This window comes from Saccopteryx leptura, chromosome 12, assembly GCF_036850995.1.
Source record: "Saccopteryx leptura isolate mSacLep1 chromosome 12, mSacLep1_pri_phased_curated, whole genome shotgun sequence".
In the NCBI taxonomy this organism is placed as follows: Eukaryota; Metazoa; Chordata; class Mammalia; order Chiroptera; family Emballonuridae; genus Saccopteryx; species Saccopteryx leptura.
Genome location: NC_089514.1, coordinates 9756057 through 9783493, shown reverse-complemented (window position 1 = coordinate 9783493; position 27437 = coordinate 9756057). Strand labels below are relative to the sequence as shown.

The window sequence follows — 27437 nt, the reverse complement described above, 5'->3', positions numbered from 1 at the left end:
GGTTGCAATTCCGCAGGCTGAGGAAGCCTAACCTCTTTTCAATATTTCACTCCATTAACACAGATACGTGTCCAAGGTACTCAGGTGATAGGATAAGGAACATGAGTAACAGCATTTCTGCTCTCTTTAAGATATCTAAAATCACCCAGTGTTGCTTCTCAAGTCAAAATTCTCTACTCCTTGAAATCTTCCTCAAACAGAATGGCTCCGTTCCTGGGATTATCTTAGTGGACTCCTCTGACAACATCCTCTTAGGATCCAACGCAGGGCTTCCCGTGCGGCCTGCTTTGAACGGCGCACTCCAATTAACGCGACCAGCAATGAAGGGCCATTTCTCATGAGCTGTCACCTGATGGCTCCAGCGCAGTTCAGGGGCCATCTAAATCCTAATAGCTTGTCCTTTTAGGCTGAGCCACATCCTGTCCATATACTTCAAAGGATAAAAAGTCTTGTTTTGAGTTTATGGTTTAAGTGCAGAATTTTAAATTCATTCCTACTGATCTTCATCTTAAAAAAAAATAACAGGCACTTCTCCCGGAGGAGTGCCCTGGCAGGTCTTTCTCCTTGAATAAAGCCTGCACATCTGGTGATCGAGTGCCATCTCATTCTTATATCTGGTGCCAAAATCTGGGACAGGGTACAAACTGCCTGGACGATCCCTCTTTGCTGTCCAAACTTACAACCAGGGAAGCAATGGGCAGCGGCAGCTCGTCCCGGGCTTACTCCCTGATTCTGTTTGGACGTGTAATTGTAGGTCGATTGGCCGGCAGTGTCTAACCCTGTCCTGAACCCCTGCTGGACCAGAAAGTTTCTTACAGAACCGCATGCAGACCTTCGGGAATCAGAAAATTGGAAAAATCTACCTAACCCTACACACCAACCCTGAAACCTGCCCTCACAAAACAGAAAAATCTGAAACCCTATATCAGCAAGCCTCCGAAATCTTATCTTTCAATCCCTTACAGGTCCCCTAACCCTAAAGCTCTCCCGTATCCCTGAGAATGAATATCTCCCTGAGAATGAATAACAATCATCTCTTAACGCTTCTCAGTCTTTTTACCCTTCACATAGTAAGGGGACAAGATCGCTGGGTCTTCCTGGCTGAAGAAGACCTTACAAACGGACATGAAACATTTCTTTTAGCTCAAGCTAACTGCTCTCTCCAGGACTGCCAGGGAAAAATATCTCTAACTTTACCATGGAAGAACTTTCACCCCCGCTATACAACCCTCCTTTTGTCTGCATTCCTAATCTCCAAATACTTGTCTCTTCTTTTTTTTAAAATCAAATTCCTACAGGCCCGGATGAGAGAAATCTCTAGGATTACCTACAGTCAAATGCTCCTACACTCCTATTCCCCAATACCCCAAGGAGAACTCCACGAGGGAAATATCAAATAGGTAGGGATGACAGCAGGAAGAAGCCACCCCTCAGCCCAAGAAGTTCCCTCCTGAATGTTCTCCAAACCTCCTTCCTTTTAATATTCAGTCCTTCCAAAAACTTACACCAAGAGGTTCCCTGTTTCTACAAATCTCCACATGTCCTCCTATTCGAGAGGAACCAGTCCAGCACGTCTCATGAGGCTCATCCAGGAGACCATGCATCACCATGTCACTCTGTCCACTTGGCACTCGCAACAAGCAACTAACAATTATTACCTCGCAAAATTTTTTTTTGCTTCCTCACTCAGGTTTTCGGAGACATTGCCTGGTTCAGACCTTACAGCATGGATATTGACGACCTCCTTAACTGAATGAGGGACCTGGCTTGGCAAGGTTCCCTTCTTGAGTTCTCTCCAGAAGAAGCAATAATTTTCCAATTTTTTTCTCCTCATCACCCTCACTCACCATATATTATAAAATAACTGCCTTTCTTTTATATGTCACCACAGAGCTGAGAAATGATAGATACGTGAATTCCAAACTGCCCTCTGGATGTTCCGCTTCTCTGTCAGACCTCACCCTTACTGGACTATCGCCCCTGAGACAGAAGAATTCCAAAAAGCTGACAAGCCGCCCCAAGGAGGGGCTCGGGACACACCAGGACTTTTGATTCAACACCCACATGCTCGAAGCCCCCCAAGGAGGAGCATTCCAGACACACCAGGACTTTTGCCTCAGTATCCCCTCAGGCTCTCCCAAACACTAAATAACTCGCCCCTAGTCTGTAACCCGGTGCTCTTCTCCTGGAGGAGTGCCCGGCAGGTCTTTCTCCTCTAATAAAGCCTGCACATCTGGTGAGAAAAACCCAAAAAAACAAAAAAACAGAACAGAACACAAGTAATTCTAGACTATGAGGACTGTGAGAGTGATTAGAGAATTAGTGTCTGTTTTGTTAGGTTTAGTCACTGCTCTAACTCATTGGGCAAGTTATCCATCTATTTATACATGGTGCAGGGGGAAAATAAACCGTTAGTTGTAACTGTATTATCATTGTATTATATTTTAACTGTCCCAATTCCCAATACACACTTACCATTCTACCATATAAGGGTATTTCTCTTCAACAGTAAGAACAGGATCAATTTCAATAGCATAATATTTTTCCTTTAGTTGCAGCAACTAGAAATAAACAAACACTGTCATCATGAAGACTGAAGAGCCCTCAATAAGCTGCTTAGTTTTATAGAAAGCAAAACAAGGTGAACAAGTGTTTTCCATACACTGCTTCAAACGGTAGAGATGAGATCATGAGTCATGAGTCCCTAGTACATGTAGCAAATGAAAAGATTTCTGTTGATTTTGGTTTACATGTGACTAAATATACTTGGCAAAAAGCTACCTTTTTTTTTTTCTAAGTACTTTCAGGTCAGCAATTCAGTGAAACCGACAAACTACCACTACAAGAATTTTTTTATTTTCATGTGAAAGTTTGATTCACCTTTGGAGTCTTATTTTGTTAAGATAGACACGACAGACACCTACTCAAAAAAAGAGCTGAGGACGAAGGCAATTTCCCGATCAATTTAAAGGAGGAAAACCTACATGAAACCAAGTACTTTTAATTTTCCAGTTTAAGACATCAGAATATTTTCGTAATCATTTAAAAGTTTCTCATGTACGTTTTGTTGTAATTTTTTCTCTAAAATATGTTGAGTGCTAAATCCACAGACTAAAGCTAACATTTCTTGAGTGTTTCCTCTGCACCAGGTATGGCTACAGGCACTTTGCATTCATTCTTGTCCGTATGAATGAATCTGAAGAAATTCTCAGGCAAAAAGGATAATGAAGTCTTTCAGTAACTGGATTACTGTTAGTGCTTTTACCTTTTTCCGACATTCATCTGAAACCAGCTTACAGTTGTCAATGACATCTAAAGAGAGAAAGCAAACCAGATGTGAAGATAAATACTACCAGGATGAGCAACATTACTTTTCCCTTACGTTTAAACATGAAGTCAAGAAGTATGGTTATTACAACAGCTGGTGTAGTGCTATAACCCACATGGCATTGCTAGAGAATACAATGGTTTAGAAATCCATGATTTCGTGATTCCTTATTTATACCACTGGGCAGATAATTCAGTCTTGAAACACTGAATTGTCTACTGAACGGTCCCTTTCACACTCTCCTTCTTAATTAAACAGAAACAAGGAATACATGTTGAAATATACCTTTTTTTCTTAATAAAATGTTAATAAATAATGTGAATAAAATTTTGGTGTATTTCCTTTCAGTCTTAAAAGTTTTATGCCTTATCAGTTAGAAAAGAGATGAAACCAGATCTCTATTTTTGAATTCTGTTTTTTTTCACTTCACAAGGCAGCCTGTATTTCTTCATATGATTTAAAGCTCTCCGTGAATATCACCTGATGGCTATATATCCTCTGCTATATAGGCATGGCAGCATTGGTACTATTTCTACAGTGTTCAAATTCTTAGCTTGTTTCCAAGCTTTTGCTTATTATAAATAATTTTATGTTGAACTCAGTTACCACTATTTCTGTGAACACAGTTTTAGTACCTACTTTTAGGATTACTTGATTAGAAACTTTCCACAGAGGAATAACTGGGCCAAAGGGTATGACTTTGAGGTTTTTATGTAATTTATCAAGATGATGTCTCCAATTATGCATGCATCAATAGTCAATGAGAAGGCGGGCACCACAGCTTCTCTGCCAGGTTGAAGAGTATTATTTTTAAAAACTTACTGCTAAGTTTGGGAAATAAAAAAATGTGTCTTATTTTAGCAACACATTTTAACTTGATCTTTTTTTTTTTTTTTTACTAATTCTTTAACTTAATTTACATATAAATGACAAAAATTTAGTCACATTTCCAGAAAATGTTCCTTATTGGTAAATGCTGTTTCTTAGGTTACTCCACAATTTCAAGTCCATTTCAATATTTCTTGGATAATTTCTTGAATACACCACATTTGGAGAGAAACATTTCAGAAGTCGTTATGCTTCTTACAACCGAAACCGTACAGAAAACAGCCATTTATATCAATATAACATGAGAGGGGAAAATCAATCCTCAAAACTTAGTAACATAAGGCAGGTGCCCTCACTTTCAATGTCCAAAGAAAATAAAAATAATCCCAATCTTATAGACAATACGGGAGCTAGAAAAGGATCTTAAAATAATGAATCCTTTCATGAATTTGTTATGAGTGCCACACTTACTATGACATGTTGGACATCTTTTCCCTTCATAGGAAAATCTACTCAGGGTCATATCAAAGTCTGTTATTATCTGGAAGAAAAGGGGAAAAGGCATTATGAGAACAGAGCCACAAGGGAACACAGGTACTGCCAGCGGACTTCCCAGAAGCAGGGACTGTGCTGGGGACCCGGCCCCTCCCGTAAGTGACTCCCTCTACACTGAGTTTCCTAATGCAGTTCACTACAAAGCCTGGAGAATCACCGTAAGGACAAGGGAATCAAGACCTTACACGCCCGAGTGGTGTTACCACAAAAAATCTGATTAATCAGTAGAGGAATTTGCAAGTGCAGGTGTAATACGGTTATAGTTATACATAGAGACAAAACATCGCACAATTTCAACCCCCTTGATCAATGTGGGTGGAGTGAAAGCAATTAAACTATATGAGGCTCTTAAGTTATTGACACTTACATTCTAGATGTAACTTGTCCATATGGGTAAATAAACTACATCTGTCAATGAATGTCCATGGTAACAGTCTGCCAGCTCTTCCAACTTAGGGGACTAATAAGTTTCCCAAATTGTTTCCCAAAAATGTTTTAAGAAAGAAAGAACTTATTTTTACTGAAAATCCAGATTTTTGATGTAGTTTAAATTTTAAATATCCATTTAAAATTATTTTTTATAAAACGAATTATCCTTAATAGTGACATGGTAATTTGAATTACTGTGATTTATTTCATTACAAGATGGAAGAGCACGTAGGGTGGTGAACACATAATGCAATATACAGATGATGTAGTTCAGAACTGTTCCCCTGACACCTGTACAGTTTTATTAACCAATGTCACCCCCATAAAGCCAATAAAAAATTAAAAATAAAAGATAGAAGAGCAACTTGAAACTCTCCATATTTAATACTCTTAAAATAGTTTAATACTTAAGCACCGTACTTTAACTTAGTACTTAATATTAAAGAAAAGCTAAATTCATTCCAAGGCTCTTTATTTTTGTTTCCAACAGGCTATTCTATGCATTTTTGGCCAATTCTAGATTTATCTTTCAGCTTTTACATTCTAAAAGGGCAGGCGTTAGAACTTCTATCCAAACTTTCATTGCTCAGATTACAGCAAACCCTGAGATAAATGTATCTACATGAACATTAGAAATAAACGTTTATCAAATAAAGGCTTCTTGATACTCAGTCACCTGAAGTTTGACAGCTCCTCCTTTGATCAGACCACAGATAATTTCTTCTACTCTTGTAGGGTTCTTGATGCGAACAGTACTTTTTTGGAATTCTGGCATCTAAAAAGGAAATTATCTATTTTTAATTCCTCTTTTCTCAGGTTACTTTGATACCAAGCAGAAGCTTATTATTATTTAAAAGTTTTAAAATATTGAGGCCTTATATAAAACCTCAATATTTTAAAACTTTTAAATAATAATAAGTATCAGATTACCATTTATACACAAAAAATTTAAAAGCTCATTAGTAGTTTCCATCTAGAAGATTAAGACAAAACTGCATTTGTAATGAATACATTATTAGAGCGTGTAATTTTTCCAATTATAGAAGTCATGCATGCTTATTACAGAAATTACAGAAAAAAATTGCCTGGAATTCTATCACCCAAAAATAAAGAACCATTTTATTTGTCATTAGTTTCATTTCTCTGATTACAAACATGCATGTATATGCACAGTTTATATTGTTTTTCATAATGTACTTTGGCTTTCTGAAATTAATATTACATAGATAATTATAAGAAAGTATTTCTAACAGAATTCATTAACTGAAATGGAATGCGAGAATTGAATGAAGACTGTTTGAACTTGTTGATAAAGAGCTTTCTTGTAAGAACCTTTCTGTTTAAGTATTAATTTTTATTCATATTTACATTTTCAAAAATTTCTTAGAATGGAAACAAATATTAGATGATTATTCCCCTCAAATTTACCTTTGTACCGATAATTCAAATATATTGAATTTGGAAAAGTTGCTTCAAGATGCTTCTCCTTTATTGTAATAATATCCCAAGTGACTTCATTGTTTTAGGCATAAATTTTACAACAGATTTATTGCAAGTCAGAACAACTACTAAAAAGCATGAGACCAACTGGGATTAGGCTGCTATAAGCATGGTTGATGCAGGCTTTTTCTAAAGCCTTCATAAACAATGTAACGTTTCCTCCTTCCCTACTGCAGACAGAATGAAGTGGATCAGAGTGAATTCAGCACAAGCCCGGGGGCCTTAGGTCACATGCACAAGTAGATAGGGAGGAGGCAATTATGGACCACTTAGTAGTTGGCTCCACAGCATAAAAAAAAGACGATCACAGAACCAAATTATCAAGGTTCTATACTGGTTTGTACCCGACCATCTTTATTTATTTCATATTCTGGGTATGTTCTTACCAATATTAGCATATTTCACCTGTGTAATGGGCACAGTTATAAAAAATTCTCTAGAGCTTGTATCTTTGCTACAAGAGAATCTGACCGGGTAAGTCTATCGGATCCTATGCCGTCTCTACACAATGGACAAAGTTTGGAAGAAGGCTGAAATGTTTTCCAAAGATGGACAGGTGGGTGCAGAAGTATCTAGGAAAGAGAAATGCTAACATTAACATTTCCAGCTAGTAAGTTCATCTCCTTAACAACCAAGTTCTGCTGTTACCTCTCTGCCTTGTGTGACAAATGCACAGTGACAAGCATAGGCTGCTTCAGTAACTCACTCAGTGTGGGAAGCAACAATACAGATATCTACATGTCTCTCCTATCTATATATGGATAGATTTTCAATTTATTTACTGATGAGAGAGAGAGAGACAGAGACATCAACCTGTTCCAGATGAGCCCTGACCAGTAATCAAATCAACCACCTTTGCATGTCAGGACGATGCTCTAACTAACTGAGCTATCGGGCCAGGGCGTGTCACCAAGAATATTAAACATTTTATTTCAGGGCATCCTTTCTGAGGAAGACACCTGACCTCGTGCAAATCACATCCTCGTGTTTCAGATAATGGATAAGATAACAGCACTGAGCCTACTACGGAGCCTGGTTTCTGCTAGGCTAACAACATCTAGATCGGCTTATTCTAAATAATGGGGGTCTGGAAGAGAACTCGTGGCCAGTGGCATTCGTGTCCCTGCTTCTGCACAACAACCAACCATTCATTTTCAGATACAGGAGTAGTGAGTACCCAGGTATCACTGGAGGGCGATGACATTGATAGAAACAGATGAAAAAACACCTGCTTTCTCCAGAAAGCACAATAGGGTGGAGGACACCGGTGTGAGAAAACGAAAAATAGTATCAGAACATGAAGAAGCACACGGTAAGAGTGTGCATTCATCCGACTTTCTGTTATTTCCTCAAATCCCTTCTCCCATGTTCTTCTCGGACAAAAAAATACACCTGTTTATTGGCCCGTAAAATCACGATACAGTACTTCAAATCTGAAGGTCAAATTACTGTGAATTACGCAAAGGCTTCTCAATTTGAATAGGATACAACTTTATGGAAAATAAGTAGGAGGCTAAAAATGTCCTTCACCGTGAACAGAAGAAAGTGAACTCTTTTCTAAGGCCAGGGTACAAAATGCCGGTGAGGAGCAAAGCTTTCCTGACAAGAATCAGGGGATGTTGGCTGACTGGACCCTCATCTGAATCAACACTAAAGATGACTAAGAAAAACCCAACACATCCATTCTGGCTGATCTTTAAAATAGTGTGTTTGTATAGATAAAACAAACTCCTACTGGTCTAGAAAAGCGGTGATTTCTACAGAAGTTGATTTCAAAGATACATAGGTTTATTCAAAACTCTATAGCAATATTAGATTATTTGGTATTATTTTACAGATACATGTATTAAGATACAAATGATGAGATATAATTGAGTAGTTCCATGGTATAGTCACAGAATTGTCCTAGTGATGTTTACTTATATTTTTCTGAAAATAGCCTACATAAAAATTAGTTTAAATTACTTAATAATTTCTGCCCCAAGCTCTCAGGGGATGTATTTTTTTCTCTAATGTTAATATTTGGTACAAGCAAAAGGTTTTATCACTGCACTGGTAGGAGGGAGTGGGCACTACAATTTTTATGTAACTATATAAAAAATATAGATTTAAAGACACCTATTCAGATTGGTACATTTACTCACATTCACAGATGATTCTGATTTATGGGAAGATCATGCATTACTAAATTTTAGTGATAGCTGTCTCCCCCTGCCTCTCACATATCTGTCCTGTCTCCACGCTAAGGTCACGTAGGCCAAAATCATTCCTTCATTCATTCACCATATAGTCTTAAACATAAGGCACTATGTTAAGCAGGGCCGGAAGTGATAAAACTTTTAGTAAGATGGACTTCTTACACTGAAGATATATAGTCTATAACATGGATTATATGATATAATACAGGTACCCAAATAACTACTTTGCTAAGACATCTGGATAAAATGCAAACGGAACAGAAGAAACTGAGATCATTTAGGCTGGGGCCAGAGGAGGAAAAGCTACCTGAGCTAGACTTTCAAAGAGGAGCAGGATTTGGATAGGTCAAGATGGGGAAGGAATCAAAGTTCAGGGTCTAATGTGGGAGAAAGACAAACAGCTTGGTTTGTCTGAAATCTCAGTGAATGTGGGAAGGAGAGAGAGAGAGACAGAGAGAGAGAGAGGGAGGGAGGGAGAGAGAGGGAGGGAGGGAGGGAGGGAGAGAGGAAGAGAGAGAGAGAGAGGGAGAGAGAGAGAGAGGAGAGAGAGAGAGAGAGAAGGAGAGAGAGAGGAAGAGAGAGAAAGGAGAGAGAGAGGAGGAGAGAGAGAAAGAGGAGAGAGAGAGAGAGAGAGGGAGGGAGGGAGAGGGAGAGAGAGAGAGAGAGAGAGAGAGAGGGAGGGAGGGAGAGAGAGAGAGAGAGAGAGAGAGAGAGAGGGGAAATGTGTAAAGTCTAGAAGGTGAGATTTGGAGCCAGACCATGAAAAGAAAAGGCTAACATCCTAAGGAGCTTTTAACCTACAAGCTGTATCAACATTTTTAGAAAAGAAAATCCAAGCCAAAAACTTTAAGTAAATATATTAATACATCATCTTTGGCTTTTTTTCCTTCCATAGCCTTTTTGTGGATTGACTACAAGGCTACTTGCTTCAAAAGGAGGCATGTTAGCTTGACCAGGCAGTGGCGCAGTGGATAGAGTGTCGACCCGGGATGCAGACGACCCAGGTTTGAAACCGCGAGGTCACTGGCGTGAGTGTGGGATCACAGACAAGACCCCATGGTCGCTGGCTTGAGTCTAAAGGTCGCAGGCTTGAGCAAGAGGTCACTAGCTCGCTTGGAGCCCCCTGGTCAAGGCACATATGAGAAAGCAATCAATGGACAACTAAGGTGCCGCAACAAGTTGATGCTTCTCATGTCCCTCCCTTTCTGTCTGTCTGAACCTGTCTGTCTCTCTCTCTCACTAAGGAAAAAAAAAAAGAGATACATGTTAGGTTCTGGACCCAAGTAATACAAAATTATATGGTAGGCCATTCCTGTATCACTTGTATTCATTTTGGTTAAAAAAATAAGTAAGACTCAAGCAAGAAAATAACTTTATACTGATTTAATTCCATATATCAGATCCAAGCTCAATACCAATGAATCAAATACTAATCACACGATAGAGACAAAGTTCACATCCATATGATAGGTTGGATCATATGAGATTGCCAGTACTGGACTATATTTGATGCATTAAAAACAGCAATTTCCTATGATTCCTCCTAACAGCAGCAACCATGCTGAGGACAGCTTAACCAGTGCTTCGAGTCCGCCTTCCCTCCCGTCATACACTGGATGGAAAGTTCATCTGAACAGGAGATTTATTAACTGTCACACAAAGCTGTCTGCATGCTAAGTCAGGCTCCGGTTCAGAGGTTCAAACCAGAAAAGGAAAGCCAGAAAGACGCAGGAAGAAAAGCAGAGAAGAGGAAGAACAGGAAAAAACCAGAAAGAGAAAATAACAGAGAGATAACGGGGAAACTGTGATTTTTAGGACTTTGTAAGTGTGAATGAAGACGGAGAACGGATATTTTTTTCTACATGTACAAGTAAACATGCTACATACATAGTTAAAACACTAACATAATACAGGAGATTAACATTTAGAGTGCTTACTACATGCTAGTAGGCACTTTACATACTTTAACACTAAGTATAATTAAGAACATTCCAGTTATGAGTAAGGTCTGAGAAACTAAAGTATATTATGGTAACTACAGTTTAAAACTATATTATATAGAGTTGAAATTTATATTTTCGTATAATTGAAATGTGCTGAAAGAGTAGAACTTCAAAGGTAAGTTAAAATTCAATTCAACAGATATTTGAGGTTCTACTGGGTGTCAAACATTGTGAAGCAAGATCTGCATAAAGTCACACAGTCCCAGGATTAGTTAGTTACCTGGTTAGAGGCAGAGGTACAAGTGGTGAAGGGTGACCGTTAATAAACGGAATTGGAAACATTTAAATACCCACCATGTTCACATGTACAGCAGAATCTTGATTAGTCATATCTTGGTTATCCAATCTTCTGGATTTTCCCAGGTGATGTCACAGTAAAAGAGAGAAAAAAAAAAAAGGCACACGTGACACACATACATTTCAGGCTCTCCCTGTATGTTAATGACATACCGAGGTGGGATGTTTTTGGATTGGTTTAAACACTAAGTTACTGAAGGCGTCTTTTTTCTTTCCTAAGAAGCACAGGCAAGATTCTCCTCTATTGCACAAAGTTGGAGGTTGAAAATTTTACATGGACCATCTGCAGCTTTCCTCTAAGAATTTCTATGATGTTAAGAAGATCTGAATACTGTTAAGGTGAAGTAGATATTTGCAAGAAAATGCTTTATTACAAGACTATTTTATCAACATTTCTCTACATGTAAGGATGATGTTTGTGGGAAAATTATGCACAACTATTACTAAAGCAATGAAGGAATATATAAAAAGAATGTAAGGAGAAACATAATACACAAATGTGTTCTTTAATTTTCTCATATTAAAATCTTTAATTATATGAACTAATGAAGATCAGAATTGTGTTTGACTCTAGCAAAGTATCTAGCACAAAACAGACATGTGACAGTGTTTGTTAACTGAATAATCATTTTAGGGGTTTAAGTAAAATTTATATACGTCCAGTGTTTAAAACAAAACGAGCAGTTTTTAAAATATCTCATTATGGTAAATTTTTTTTCATTTTTGCAGTATAAAAATGAAAAAAAAAATTACTTATTTACTTTTTGGTGCTCAATGATTTTACTTTTACTTTATTCTAGATAAGTAAAATTTTATAATAAAAGCACTATTTAAAAAGGGCAAATCAGTAGTAAGATAAAAAAAAAATAAGACTTTTTCTTAAACTTTAGTTAACAGAAGTTGGACCTTAGCTCTGTGTTCTTGATAATTAATATGTGTTGTAGCAGATATATAAAAACTCTAACCCAGGCTGGATAGCCCGGTTGGTTGGAGCTTCGTCCAGAAGTAGAGAGGTTGCCAGTTCGATCCCTGGTCAGGGGACATACAGGAACAGATATTCCTGTCTCGCTCCTGTTCTCTCCCTTCCTCGCTCTACAATCAGTAAAATAAACATTGAAAAAAAGTTTTTAAAACTCTTTTAATTCTTAAATCCATCCCCCACCTTCCATTTTATTTTATTTTTATTTTTTTAAATTTTTTTTATGAAATGACATTTTTTTAAAAAATTTATTATTATTATTTTATTTATTCATTTAGAGAGGAGAGAGAGAGACAGAGAGAGAGAGAAGGGGGGAGGAGCTGGAAGCATCAACTCCCATATGTGCCTTGACCAGGCAAGCCCAGGGTTTCAAACCGGCAACCTCAGCATTTCCAGGTCGACGCTTTATCCACTGCGCCACCACAGGTCAGGCCCACCTTCCATTTTAAATGCATAAAACTGGAAAAAGGTCTTATAAAGAAAGTATTTTCCAAGCCGTGGCTGGTTGGCTCAGTGGTAGAGCGTCTGCCTGGCGTGCAGGAGTCCCGGGTTCGATTCCCAGCCAGGGCACACAGGAGAAGCGCCCATCTGCTTCTCCACCCCTCCCCCTCTCCTTCCTCTCTGTCTCTCTGTTCCCCTCCCGCAGCCAAGGCTCCACTGGAGCAAAGTTTGCCTGGGCGCTGAGGATGGCTCTGTGGCCTCTGCCTCAGACGCTAGAATGGCTCTGATTGCGGCAGAGCAACGCCCCAAGATGGGCAGAGCATCGCTCCCTGGTGGATCCTGGTTGGGCGCATGCGGGAGTCTGTCTGACTGCCTCCCCGTTTCCAGCTTCGGAAAAATACAAAAAAAAAAAAAAAAAAAAGAAAGTATTTTCCCCCAATGGTTCTTTCTCAAAAAGGTTATTAATAAACTGATGATCTTATAATTACTGCCATCTTAGAGTTGACTAAAAAGTATTTCCAAATAATAAGATATCTCTAATTTTTCACATGTGAAAAAATAATGTAGTACCTGTTATCCATCTGTATATATATACATATACTCTATATAATTCATAAAACATTTGATCACACCCAAAAATGTCATTATAATTGTAGTTTGGGGGTTAGTAGTCTTTAGATGACTGTAGATGTTAAACATAAGAGTCAAATTAAAAAAAAAATTATTTTTGAGTTTAGAGAGAGAGAAAGAGAAAGGCGGGGAGGAGCAGGAAGCATCAACTCATAATAGTTGCTTCTTGTATGTGCCTTGACTGGGCAAACCCAAGGTTTCTTCTTTTTTTTTTTTGTATTTTTCTGAAGCTGGAAATGGGGATAGACAGTCAGACAGACTCCCGCATGCGCCCGACCGGGATCCACCCGGCATGCCCACCAGGGGGCGACGCTCTGCCCCTCTGGGGCATCGCTCTGTCGCGACCAGAGCCACTCTAGCGCCTGGGGCAGAGGCCAAGGAGCCATCCCCAGTGCCTGGGCCATCTTTGCTCCAATGGAGCCTCGCTGCGGGAGGGGAAGAGAGAGACAGAGAGGAAGGAGAGGGGGAGGGGTGGAGAAGCAGATGGGCGCCTCTCCTGTGTGCCCTGGCCGGGAATCAAACCCGGGACTTCTGCACGCCAGGCTGACGCTCTACCACTGAGCCAACCGGCCAGGGCCAAACCCAGGGTTTCAAACTGACGATCTCCGCATTCAAGATCGATGCTTTACCCACTGTGCCACCACAGGTCAGGCAAGAGTCAAATTTAGGTAACCTTTAGTCTAACTTCTATGACTGTAGATACAATTAAACACAGAGTCAAATTTAAGCAACCTTTGGCCTAACTTCTATGACTGTAGATATAGTCAAACAAAGAGTCAAATTTAAGTAACCTCTGGTCTAACTTCTTTGTATCAGAGTCATCTAGCTTAAACAGAAATGTCAGAGAAGCCGCCTACAAGTCTATTTCTTTATTTATAAACCAGAGTGTAGAATATTAAATGCTTAAGGTTTTTCCTTGATGTCTAGTAGCTGAAATGGAGCCTGGATTTCTCAGAAGGTACTATTTAAACAAAACCATTTTATTAGCTTGAAAAAGAGGAAGGAGAATGTGGAAAAGTACAATAGAGTTTACAGAAATACCACACACTCTGTGGAACACTGGAAAAGCCCAATGAAAACAGATTTCCAGCAGTGAAGAATACATTTTAATATCTGGGAATCTAAGCTCTTTTTGTTACACATGACCAAGCAGCCCAATCTCTCCCCACCCCCTAAACCCCAAGTAATAAGTGTTCATGCTTAGTTAAAAAAGGAAAAAAAAGGCAGTGTTAATAGGTAAAATAATAATCATCTTTGTCATGATCTCTTCAAATTTTACTTAAGCAAAATGCACACAAAAACAAAGGGTGATCAGAAAGTGCTAGATTTCAAACTTTAGGAATTATCAAGAACTGGGAAATCACTTTTGATAATCTGGACACCATGAAAATTTTAACTGCAGACTTTTTGTGCTTCCCAATCCTCCCCGGCAATTTGACCAAAACTTATCCTTGTTCCATAACAATCTCACACAAAGTGATACTGTAGTCCTAATACAAAAATCAGCCCGAGGTCACTATCGTTATAAACGTGAAAAGACTGGCATAAATGTCAGCATTCTGGCACAACGCTAAGGAAGACATAGAAAATGAGGGCAGGGTATTTTTAAACCAATAGGCTTGTAAACCTATACTTGGTATATAAAGTTCTGGCTTACTTTGCCAACAGTCATCTGTCGCAGATGCTTCAGGAGAAGAGTTGTTGGAAAAAACACATCAAGCGTAGAAGACACGTTCAAAAATAGAAACTACCACCCTTGAACTATGAACTCTCTTCAAAGGAAGTTTTGAGGGTTTAAGTCTTCGGAATCTTTCAACTTGGACTGAATAACATGGCAGGTGGAACGGAACTGCTCTGTGTGCTTTCCGGGGGATGCTAAGGTCTCTGTAACACTGTCACAGGGTTCATTACAAGGAACATGTAGGACAAGGCTCAAGCCTGAAACCAGAGGTAAGAGCTTCACTGGAACACTTGGGAACTGAAAGTTTTAGCTATTGTGGTCTTTATTCTTTACTTTAAATGATTAACTTTACTTTAAACATATGTGTACAAATCAATGACTGATAAGTTATACATCTACGTGAAAAACATTTACTTGTTTGTATACAAGTTTTAAAGTATCTAAATGAAAATTGGGTACTTTTAAAGGCTCATGGGATTCTGTCTTAAGGGAAAATGAAAAAGAATAGATTCCTTAATATATATTATTTAGCTCAAAAAGTTATGCTTCTGCTTTAATTTTGATACCTGAAGACTCATTTAAACTATATACCAATAAGGTCATGAAATTCTGAAGGACAAACTGTAGACCACTTACATAAAAGGCATGTATTACCATAATACAGAGTACTGGTAACAGGACTAAACTGCCACAATGAATCCATTTTACTGTTCTTCCCAGCAACCTGCATTACTTGTCCTAAGCTTGGGCATTTAATAAGTTTCCTGGGGTAATTACCAAATGGGGGGAAAAATAATTAAACTGTAAATTCATTATTTCCATAGCATTATAAATCAGTTTCTTGAGGCATTTAAATAATTCTCCCCAATTAAATTTTCAAGGCAGTAGTAAAAAAAAAAATACACAAACTGGGAAGTGAAACTTTCTCAATGCAGATATGAAACAAAAATGAAACCAAAGAACAAAAGGTGGGAGGAGCCTGGAGTTGGTTAGAGCATCCTCCAGATAAGCCAAGGTTGAAGGTTCGATCCCTGGTCAGGGAACATACAGGAATCAAGGAATGAACGCATAAATAAGTGCAACAATGAATCGATATTTCTTTCTGCCCCCATTCCACTCTCCTCTCTCTCTCAAATCAATTTTTAAATAATGGGAGAAGAGAAAGAGGCAGAAGGAAAGAGGAAACATTTCAAAGGCTAGTTATTTAAAAATTGGCAATTGATAACTAATTCTCCTAAATAGCAAAACTTGGGCCCTTGGTCAGAATTTAGTGGATACTTATGAAAATACATTAATTTCAGAGCTTACAATTTATTCATCTATCCTCCCCACCTGCACTGCCCTAATATCTGCTAGTATTTTTCAAGATGAGTTAAATTGAAGCACATAGAAATTAAGTAACTTATACTGATTACCCTTAAGGTACTCTGAGTTCTTCTGTCCTTGAGTCTGTCCTAGACTGCACAGGTGGTAAGCAGTATCCAGAGATGCTTGGATAGAGGCTGCCAACAGAAACCAAGTAAGCTGCTTTAGGAAATAGTCTGCTGCATTATCTCATTTTCTTGATTTAAAAACAGCTATAAGAAATAAAGTAAATTCAATTATTTAAATCTGACTTAGTCATATATGGTAATATAGATGTTTGAGTCTTAATTTACAATATACAATTTGTTATAAGCCTCAGAGACAGTAATCCAGCTTCTGTCAACGCATAAAACACACCAGTATAATCCTGTTCCGTGATATCCTGGATAAGGCTCAGAGGCACCAAATAAAAACGAATTATCGTTATTACTAGCCATAATAAATAGTTCCTAATCCTAGAGACACAAAGCATGTGACAATCAGCAGAACCGAGTCACACAGCAACTGAATGAACAAGAAAACCGGGTCTTACAATGTTTTTTCCCTTAAAAAGAGATTTCTGAGGGTACTTCGGTTTTTCTTAACACCTGTATGTCAAACAAGAAGCTCTTAAGATTAGATCCTAGAAACTTCTGAGACCCAGGACACTGCAAAGCGCCACACATTCAGGTCTTTACAAATTCCAGTTTTGCATTCTACTGGATCACTCAGTTTTCAGTTCCTTAATTTATGTTTTATAATGCCTAAAAATTCCAACTAGATACGAAACCAAGTAAGAATCGGATCAGGTGAAAACGGGAGAAGCTCATTTGTTCACACGAACTGTGCACACTTACCCTGAAGGGAACCGGACCAGCTACGCCAGCGAAAGAAAATTCTTCCTGTCGGAGGAGTACTAATATAGCACGAGGTGGACCCGGGGGCGGTCCCAAGAGCCTCGGCTAAGCCCTATGCAAAAACAGGCTCGTGACGTCTCGCTGCCCAGGGACAGGCCTGCGAGCTCGGAGCCAGTCACCGGCCAGTCTGCAGACCACGGTCCGCAGAAAGAAACGTGTCAGTTAAGAGAGGGTCAATCTGCAGGATTAGAGCATTGGCCCCTTGCTGTGCAGAAGAAAAAGGGAACTTCAGCATGAGCGCAAATGCTTAACTACTTCCTTCCTCCTGGTGGTTTTCTTTTATGGTTGTTAGTGTACTCGTGGTATGTGGGGGGGGGGGGGGTTGTTTGTTTGTTTTTTTCCCCCCAGTGTGAATACTGTATTTCAGTGCAAAGTGAAAAAGAGGAGGTTATGGTGGACCAGCTGGGGACGGGGCGGTGGGCATTGCTCCTGGGTACCGAGTTTCCACGAGGGGGGTGACGGGACTTCTGGAGGGGACCGTGCCGATGGTTGCACAACTGTGCAAACGGACGTGAAGCCACGGCACTTAAACCTAGTGTAATCGGTCCGTGTTTTACAAGTTTTAAAAGATCAGCTCATTTAAAACATGGGGGAAAAAAGACATGGGGCCTGTAGGTATGGTCAACAGAATACTGAGAGCCTTTATTACAAGCAGTGGGATTGAAGGTGATTTTTTATGTTTTTCTTCACGTTTTCCTGCATTGTTTGAAATACTTAACAAGACCATGCACGGGATTTCCTTAAAAAAAAAAAAAAAGCAAAAAAAGTTCTTTTGTTGCTGTTAATAAAAGCAGTCACATTGTTGTGAAGGAACATTTTAACTTTTATTTTTCAGTGAATTTTTACGCTTGAGCGAGAAGCAGCCCTGCTTTTAACCGGAGCCGTGGGAGCGCAAGGCTGTGCTAGCTAGCACCATGTGTCGGGACCTGATAAATGACGCATGGGCCCTGGGTGGCTTTATCATTAGGTGCAGGGCTGAGCTACCCTTATGTAAATAAATTTCTGTATCAGTCTTCTCTCTTCCGTGCTTAAGAGAACACAGCATTTCAGCAATCAAACTTTGTGAAGTAGTATTCTGTTAAAAACAAGCCCCCAACACTTAAAAATTACTGGAAAAAATAAAAAGAAAGGCTACTAACCAATTATCCAAACTTGGTCTCTACCAAACATTAAAAGCTTGGCACTGCTGCCTTATTTTAATAAAGTGAGAAGGTTCACAACAACACATTCCTCTAAGAGGAAATCTTTTATACTTAAGTCGGGGGGGGGGGGGGCCTCACGGGCAACGAGGTGATTCATTTTGAAAACACTTCTGCATTGAGGGATGAATATGATGACTTCACTCTCCTGTCATATAACACAGTTGGCAATTGTAAGAATGTTAAAGACGTCAGTTTGAAAGATGACAAGATAAATCATCTACAACAACAATAACAAAGAATGCTGGAGTTGAGAGTTCCACAACTTTTTTGGAGGGCTATTTAGAAATACTGTCAAAAGCTTTAAAAATATATATTTCTTTTCCTTGCACACAGTGGTTTTGTATCCTACAGAAGTAAGGCAGAATACACAAATACTTAGTTGGAAAGATGTCTACTACAGAGTTGTTTTATAATACCGGGAAACTGTAAACACCTAAATGACCTAAAAGTTCATTAATACAGGAGAGATGAATAAATTGTGTTATACACACAAAATGTAAAATTATACAGTTCTTAAAAATAATTATTATCAATAGCTAAAATTTATTGTACATTTAAGATGTGCCAGACACTTCGAAGCACTGGACATTCCTTGTCTCATGCGATATCATAACCCCAGAAGGAATGTGCTATTATTATCCTGATATTACAGGTGAATAAATTAAGGCTTGTAGCTGGCAAGTGGCAGAAATAGATTCAAACTTAGGTTACTCTGGCCTAGGCTGGACAGGATAGCTCAGTTGGTTAGAGCATCATCCTGATATGCAGAGGTGGGGGGTTTGGTCCCTGGTCAGGGTACATACAGAAACAGACTGATGTTTCTATTTTTTTTCTCTCTCTCTTCCTTATCTCTCTAAAATAATAATAAATCCGAACTTGTAGTCTACGGCCATACCACCTTGAACGTGCCCGACCTCATCTTAGATCACTCTGACTTCAGAACTTGCGCCTGTAAATCCCTGGATGGCACTGTTATGTGAAAACGATTACAGCTGCACTGAGGTTCATGCGATCGCCTGTTAGTGGAAAAAGTTACAAGTATTTACAACCAGAGTCCAATTTTGGGGATAAATCTTTTTATAAGCTTAGGAAGTCTAAAATAGAATATATAAGAAAGTACCTGACCGGTGGTGGTGCACTGGATAGAGTGTCAACCTGGGAAGCTGAGGTCCCAGGTTGGAAGGCTCATCTGGCTCGAGCACAGGCTCGCCAGCTTGAGTGTGGGATCATCGAAATTATCTCATGGTCGCTGGCTAGGCTTGAGCCCCAAGCCATGAATGAGAAGCAATGCATGAACAACTAAAGTGCCAAATTACGAGATGATGCTTCTCATCTCTCCTTTCCTGTCTCTCTCACTCTCTCTCTAAAAAAAAAACAAAAACAGTATCAATGATGGGTTATTAAGAGGCCTTTTTCTTTTTTCTAAGATTTATAAAATAAACGAGTTCCTGGATAAATATAAAATGCTTATTAAAAATATTACAGGAGCCTGACTAGTGGTGGTGAAGGATAGAACATTGACCTGGGATGCTGAGGTCCCAGGTTCAAAACCCCAAGGTTGCCGCGGCTTGAGTTAGGGCTTGTCTGACTTGAGTGCAGTCTCACCAGCTTGAGTGTGGAGTGGCCAGTTTGAGTGTAGGATTATTTACATGATCCTATGGTTGCTAGCTTGAGCCCAAAGGTCGCTGGCTTGAAGCCCAAGGTCGCTGGCTTGAGCCCAAGGTCTCTGGGTTGAGCAAGGGGTCACTGGCTCTGCTGGAGCCCCCTCCCCATAAAGTCATATATGAGAAGCAATCAAGGAATAACTAAAGTGATACAACTATGAGCTGATGCTTCTCATCTCTCCTCCTGCCTGTCTCTCTCTCAGACAACAACAAAACAAAAACAAAAAGTTACAGGAACCTGGCCTGTGGGACCTGGAATGCTGAGGTCGCTGGTTCGAACCAAGGACTGGGCTTGCCCAGTCAAGGCTCATGTGACAAGCAACCAATGAATAGCTGGGGTGAAGCAACTACTTCTCCTTCTCCACCCCATCCGCCCCATAAAATCAATCAATAAAATCTTTTAAAAAAAATGTTACAGGGGTAGCACCAAACATGATCCATAAAAAAAAAAAAGTTAAAAGAAACAAACTTGCAGACCAGAAAACATCATATAAATGAATTATTTGAAACTGTTTCTAAAGTACAAAACAAAGAACTTTATAGCCTGAAAAGAAAGATGGCTAATACCTTCACAGGGGAGTGTTTTGGTCTCTAAGGGTAGAAGATATGTATCTTTGGATCGCTGGTGTTCTGCTCCGCTCATCAAAGGAGAGTAGAGAACAGAGGACCTGGGAGTTGCTTCCCGCCTAACGGGGGCTTCCGTCTGCGTCCCACCCAGTAAGTCCATGTGTGGTGGGGGTGGGATGGAGCGTCTGGTGGAGTGTCCCTCCGCAAGGGACTCACATTCCTGGACTGCTTCCTGTGTGTTGGAGTCCCAGGAGCACGCAACTGCCCTTTATGTGCATACTAATTTATTCTAGTAAGTACAGCTTTGAGAGAAAGACAGTAATTCCCCTCTTTTGATAGATAAGGGATTTACGGTTTGGAGAGGTTAAGTCACTTATTGCTTGTGTAACTTATGGACAAGGGCTGTGGCACTTGTCTCCATACTCGACCATGCGGTTTCTAGGCTATGACAGACACATCACAGCAATTCATGAGAGGGTGGAGATGGCTACGAATAAGAATGCACAGTTGCCACAGAAAGGGAAACAGGATACAAGCAAAACACACACACACACACAAAAGAAAACGGAATTTTGTTTCAAATAGCTGTAGGATACTTAAAAAAAAACCCACTAAAAGCAGTCTCTTCAGCAGCAACATGGACTTTCATCTCTGGATACAATGACTGGGCCCTGTTGCCTTGGAGATTCTTTACTCATTGTCATAAAACAGAAACAACTCGTATATTACCCCTAATGCAAACTCTAGGCCTAACACAGTATGCCACAGAGTAAAGAATTTTTTATGCAGGACTCAAACTTTTGGAAGATGTTTCTCCCCTTATAAAACTGAACTGGCTGAGTGCGGGCTCATCTGGTTTGAGCAAAAGCTCACCAGCTTGAGCCCAAGGTCGCTGGCTCGAGCAAGGGGTTACTGGGTCTGCTGAAGGCCCAGTCAAGGCACGTATGAGAAAGCAATCAATGAACAACTAAGGCGGGAACCTATGGCTCGTGAGCCAGATGTGGCTCTTTTGATGGCTGCATCTGGCTCACAGACAAATCTTTAATAATAAAAAATAATGTTAAAAATATAAAACAGCCTGACCAGGTGGTGGCACAGTGGATAGAGCGTCAGACTGGGATGCGGAAGACCCAGGTTCGAGACCCCGAGGTCACCAGCTTGAGCACGGGCTCATCTGGTTTGAGCAAAAGCTCACCAGCTTGAACTCAAGGTCGCTGGCTCCAACAAGGGGTTACTCGGTCTGCCAAAGGCCCGCGGTCAAGGCACATATGAGAAAGCAATCAATGAACAACTAAGGTGTTGCAGCGTGCAATGAAAAACTAATGATTGATGCTTCTCATCTCTCTCCATTCCTGTCTGTCTGTCCCTCTCTCTGACTCACTCTCTGTCTCTGTAAAAAAAAAATAAAAAATAAAAAAAATAAAACATTCTCATGTATTACAGTCCATTCATTTCCTACCGCTCATGGTCATGGTTGCGGGTGGCTGGAGCCAATCACAGCTGTCCTCCAGGACAACACCAAATTTTTATTGGATAATGTGTAAAAGTACACAGGTCGTTGTATGGCTCTCACAGAAATTACATTTTAAAATATGTGATGTTCATGGCTCTCTCAGCCAAAAAGATTCCCGACCCCTGAATTAAGGTGTTGCAATGTGCAACGAAAAACTAATGATTGACGCTTCTCATCTCTCTGTCCCTGTCTATCCCTCTCTCTGACTCTCTGTCCCTGTAAAAAAAAAAAAATGAACTGGCTGACTTTTATCAATGGAGAAAGGGATATCCATTTGTACTTCTGAGTAACTGGTTACAACTTTTTAGATATTGTCAATTCTTCAATTAACTTTAAAAGCTATAAATAATCACTTCGTATTTTGCCACAAAATTTTTATGAAAATTCTGGTTATGAAACAACAAAAAAACCCATAGAAAATAAAATGTATCCATTTAAACCTTAATTGCTTATTAATTGATTGACTCATTTTGCCTTTAATCTTGGGGTAGGGAAGTAAAGAGAATAAAGGTATATGAATTAATACATAGATGTATGTGAAAGAAATCACTTCATAATCCCACATAAAACCTGTTCTATTTCTCAATAATATGATCTAAGATTTAATTACTAACTCACAGTTTACCATAATCCAATTACCATTCCACCATTTAACCTTCAATATCAACTTGACTGACACCCTAGGAAGCTATTCCAAAGAGAACAACAGAAGCTGTATGAGGAAGACAATTCAGTCAGAGAGGAGATGCACTACTCTGTATATGGACTCTTGCAAAACCGGTTTCTGCTAATTGCTGCACAGTGTACACAGAAAGGTGATTATTTTTTAAACATGCAAAACATCAGTATAGGTATTTGACTTCTCTTAAAACTCTTCTGGGAACAACAGACAATTATATAACTTCAACACTATTCAAGACAAAACTAAGATAAGGCGCTATACATGTTTATATGAATATGGTTTAAAATGTTTAAGGAGCAAAGACAAAGATGAAACAATAAATGATTACATTTTGGGGAAATCATCAGCAAGTCAAAATTTTCTCATAAGTTTTTCTCATTGCAAGTCATACCCAAAACTTACTCTGCTTAGGTGACTGCTGGTAACGGTGGTCACTGCATTTATGAACTTACAGACATCTATGCAAACTGAGGAAAACTTACAGTTCTAATCTCAAATGCATTTAACAATTCTATGCAAAACTCTAAGATTGAGTAACTTAGTAACTTTCAGGAACTCAAAGTTCTTGGTCATAGTCTCTATCAGTGGCTTTCAACTTTTTTACACTTGGGGACCAGTGAAAATGGGAGAATTATTTTGGGGATCATTAAGGCAGAAATCACCTAGCATAAGCAAATTTGGCTAAGACCATTGGGTATTAAAACATTCATACAATATCGGGGATCGACTTGAAATTTCTCGTTGACCAGTCCAAGGACTGGCAGTTGAAAAACAACGGTCTACTTCATCTTTACTTTTTCATTTTAAAGTAATAAATTCTGTAGTTTAAACTCCAGAAGAAATGACATTGTTGCAATAGGTAGGTCAAGTTCAGGGAAACGGGAGGTAGGACAGTTTCAAAAATGAAGGGAGTCTTTCTTAGCTCCCCTTTTCAGATTCGCCCTGTTCTAAAACGTCAAGATGCTCAGTACTGAAATTGTTTCCATTTTATATCTGAAGCCCTGTGCCTGAAATGGAACAAGATGAAAAACTTTGTTTTAATTTTGGACTCTTTCCACATCACACAGTTGGTATTCTGTCTGTTGAAAAGGAACAGTATTGTTTAGGATTGCTGTTTTTGGCATAGGTTATATTAAAAATGGCAAAAAGGTTTTTCTAGTTAAGCTTTTATGATTGGTGTATTATATCCAATACATTTAAATAGAGAGTACAAAGACTTCACTTACTACCCCATTTTTGCTGTGCCAGATAAACTCATTTAAAAAATAATATAATGGGAAAAAAATAAAGAATTTTTAAAAATTATATCAAAGAGCAGTGGGTGATAACTTGAGTTTTAAAAATATGTAAGGTGTTTTGTTTTTTTTTGACAGAGACAGCGGTGGGGAGAGATGAGAAGCATCAATTCTTCCTGTGGTGCCTTAGTTGTTCATTGATTGCTTTCTCAAGTGTCTTGACTGTGGGGGCGGGGGGTCACGGAGCTACAGCAGAGTGAATGACCCCTTGCTCAAACCAGCGACCATGGGTTCATGTCTATGATCCCGCACTCAAGCCAGCGACCCTGCGTTCAAGATAGTGAACCAGAGCTCAAGCCCACACTCAAGCAGGTGACCTCAGGGTTTCGAACCCGGGTCCTCCGCATCCCAGTCCGACATTCTATCCCTGGCGCCACCGCCTGGTCAGGCAAAAGTATATAAGGTTTTAATTTGACCTGTGGTGGTTTAGTGGATAAAGTATCGACCTGGAATGCAGAGGTTGCTGGTTCGAAACCCTAACCTTGCCTGGTCAAGGCACATACGAGAAGTAACTACTACAAGTTGATGCTTCCTGCTCCTCCCCTCGCCACCTTTCTCTCTCTATCTCCTTTCTCTAAAATCAATAAAGAAAATCTTTAAATAATAAAAGTATATAAGGTTTTGAAAATGCTGTTAAAAAAACCATTTATTGATTTTAGAGAGAGAGAAACGATCTGTTGTTGTTCCACTCATTCGTTGGTTAATTCTTGTATGTGCCCTGACCAGGGATCCAACCCGCAACCTTGGTGTACTGTGATGAATGCTCAGAGGTTTGAAAAGAATGTAAAAAATATACATACTAGCCGATAGCTCCATTGGTTAGAGCAGTGGTTCTCAAAGTGTGCGCCAGGGCACACTGGTGCACCCTGGAAGATGTCCAGGTGTGCCCTATGGTATTCCAGAGAAATATGTGCCTTTTGGGGTCCAAAAAACCAACAGGGTTTTGGGAGTTTAGATTTTTAGGGGGACAGAGGTATGGGAATTGGCTGACAGTCTGCCCAATAACCCACCTTGCTTGATTAGGCTGCAGAAGGCTGTTAAAGCTGTGGTGCTAGATTGTTTACACTACCCCCCATGTTCCCCGGAAAGACTAGAGGCAAGTTTCTTCTATCCTTTGGTTGGTGTAAAGTAAGATGATATGCTGATTTGCTAATGGCCTCACTTTGCCCTATAAATAAAGCAAGATGTGGTTTTTGGGCACCCTTTGTTCTTGCCAGCAGCAATTACAGGGCCCTCCCGACCCCGTATTTTCTTAATTCTGCACTCGGGACCTGGAATTACTAGCTGCGCTGGTTCGTGGCATGTGCCTAGATAGAAAAATAAATATAGTTACTATATTATGCCATTTCATTATGGAAATGCCACTCTTTTTGTTAACACATCATTATTATATTTATTATTAACACATCATTATATTAGTTTTTGGATAAATATACACCCAAATAAAATCAATAGATTTCTGAAAAAGAAGCGTGATATTGAAGAATCCGATTCTGGAAGTGAGCAAAAGTTAAGAGAAAATAAAATAGGACTTGAAGGCTGACAGGCAGAATTTAATTTATAGCATTTTCCATCACTTAACACTGAACAACATGATTGGATTAGAAAACCATTCATGGAAGCTTCAAGTGATTTTGGTTTAACATTAACAGAAGAAGAAGAACTGGCAGCTATATCCACTGATCGTGGATTAATGATTAAACATAAGGAATTGTCTCTTGAAGTCTTTTGGATTTCTATAAAAGAAGACTACATAGCAATATCTAAAAAAGCTTTGCACATTTTACTACAATTTTCAACATCCTATTTATGTGAATTAAAATTTTCTACCCTCAATACAATTAAGAGTAAAAAAGAGGAATTCTTCAATGTATTGATGAGGAATTGAGAGTTTGCCTTTCAAATATATCCCCAAACATTGAAGAAATCGCTAGGACACATCAGGCTCATATTTCTCATAAACATAAGAATGAAAAAACACATTTGCACTTGGACCTGCTGAAATTACTAAATCTTACTAAGAATATATCTATATTTATAAAAAGATAACTTTTTGGTTTTTTTTTTAATTTTTTAACCCTTCTTTTTTATAAAATCTAAAAAACATAATGCAAAAGTGTAACATAAAAGTATTTTTTTAATGTCAGAATAAATTTAATTTTGTCGTATTTATTTTGTTTAATTACCATAAAAGCACACTTGGACTTTATATTTTTTCTTTAATATCTGACTTAATTATTATAACATACATATTTCTCAGAAATTTGTATATAGTGCACTTACAATTATTTGAAGGATTTTAAATGTGCCCCGGCTTCAAAAATTTGAGAACCACTGAGTTAGAGCGTCATCCTGACATGTAAAGTTTGCTGGCTCAATCCCTGGTCAGGGCACATACAGAAAAAGATCGATGTTTCTGTTGCTCTCTCCCTTTCCCTCCTCTCTGAAATCAATCAGTAAAAAATATCAGAACAATATTTTATTTTATTTTTTAAATTTATTTATTCATTTTTTAGAGAGGAGAGGGAGAGACAGAGAGGAGAGACAGAGAGAGAGAAGGGGGGAGGAGCTGGAAGCATCAACTCCCATATGTGCCTTGACCAGGCAAGCCCAGGGTTTCGAACTGGCGACCTCAGCATTTCCAGGTCGACACTTTATCCACTGCGCCACCACAGGTCAGGCCAGAACAATATTTTAAAATACACTATTTTACATTTCTAGGGGTTAAGGTGGATTTCTCTCTTTCAACTTTTGTATATATTTGAAATTTTTCATAATAAAATGTGGCAAAAATAGATGAATTTATTTGCATTCTTTTTGTTTGTTCAAGTATTTTTAAAAAATAAGTAATTATTTAATATTAACAAAAAAGTATCTAAGTAGAAGAAACAACAAAATACAAAATATAGCTCTTTCAAAACTTCCTTGAAAATTAACAATCTAATGTAGTAAACCAAAGTACTTAATTTAATCTTAGAAAAGTTTTGATAACATTATATTCAACCATACAATATATGCCATCAGAATAGAACTTAACAGCCTTCACAAAGCTTTATGGTCACATTTTATACTGGTGAGCTCTTTCAAACTTTTAAAAAACAGATGCGTCCTATGCTAGATAAACTGTTTTACATGAGAAGACATTAAGCTTTCCAATTCTTTTCATGAAACTAGTTAGCATGAAATCCTGAAACAAAACCTTGTCAAAAATAGCACAAGAGAGAAAACATGCCTAACTTCACTCATGAATATAGATACAAGAGTCTTAAATAATAAACCAGTAACAAACAAAATTCACTAGTATAATAATCCTCTAACATGACTGAACCAAATATACTAAGAATCAACAGTCATCATAGAGGAATGATAGGATCACAGGTGATA

The 27437-nt window shown here is 38.8% G+C and overlaps 1 protein-coding gene across 7 annotated transcripts in view; it reads right to left on the bottom strand.

Annotated features, from left to right (window-relative positions):
• NT5C3A (5'-nucleotidase, cytosolic IIIA) overlaps window positions 1-27437 on the bottom strand; it is a 54133-nt gene that overhangs the window by 5796 nt on the left and 20900 nt on the right. The window contains exons 1-6 of one of the 7 annotated variants that reach the window (XM_066354415.1): window positions 17067-17150; window positions 11136-11187; window positions 5817-5915; window positions 4628-4697; window positions 3266-3312; window positions 2476-2561 (exon numbers count right to left, since the gene is read on the bottom strand). In XM_066354415.1, the coding sequence (XP_066210512.1) occupies window positions 2476-2561; window positions 3266-3312; window positions 4628-4697; window positions 5817-5915; window positions 11136-11171 (338 nt within the window). In that variant the 5' untranslated portion in view covers window positions 11172-11187; window positions 17067-17150. Of the gene's footprint in view, window positions 1-2475; window positions 2562-3265; window positions 3313-4627; window positions 4698-5816; window positions 5916-7045; window positions 7213-11135; window positions 11191-16284; window positions 16443-17066; window positions 17151-27437 lie in introns of those variants that run through there. The other 6 variants (XM_066354413.1, XM_066354411.1, XM_066354414.1 and 3 more) reach the window with 6 other exon arrangements.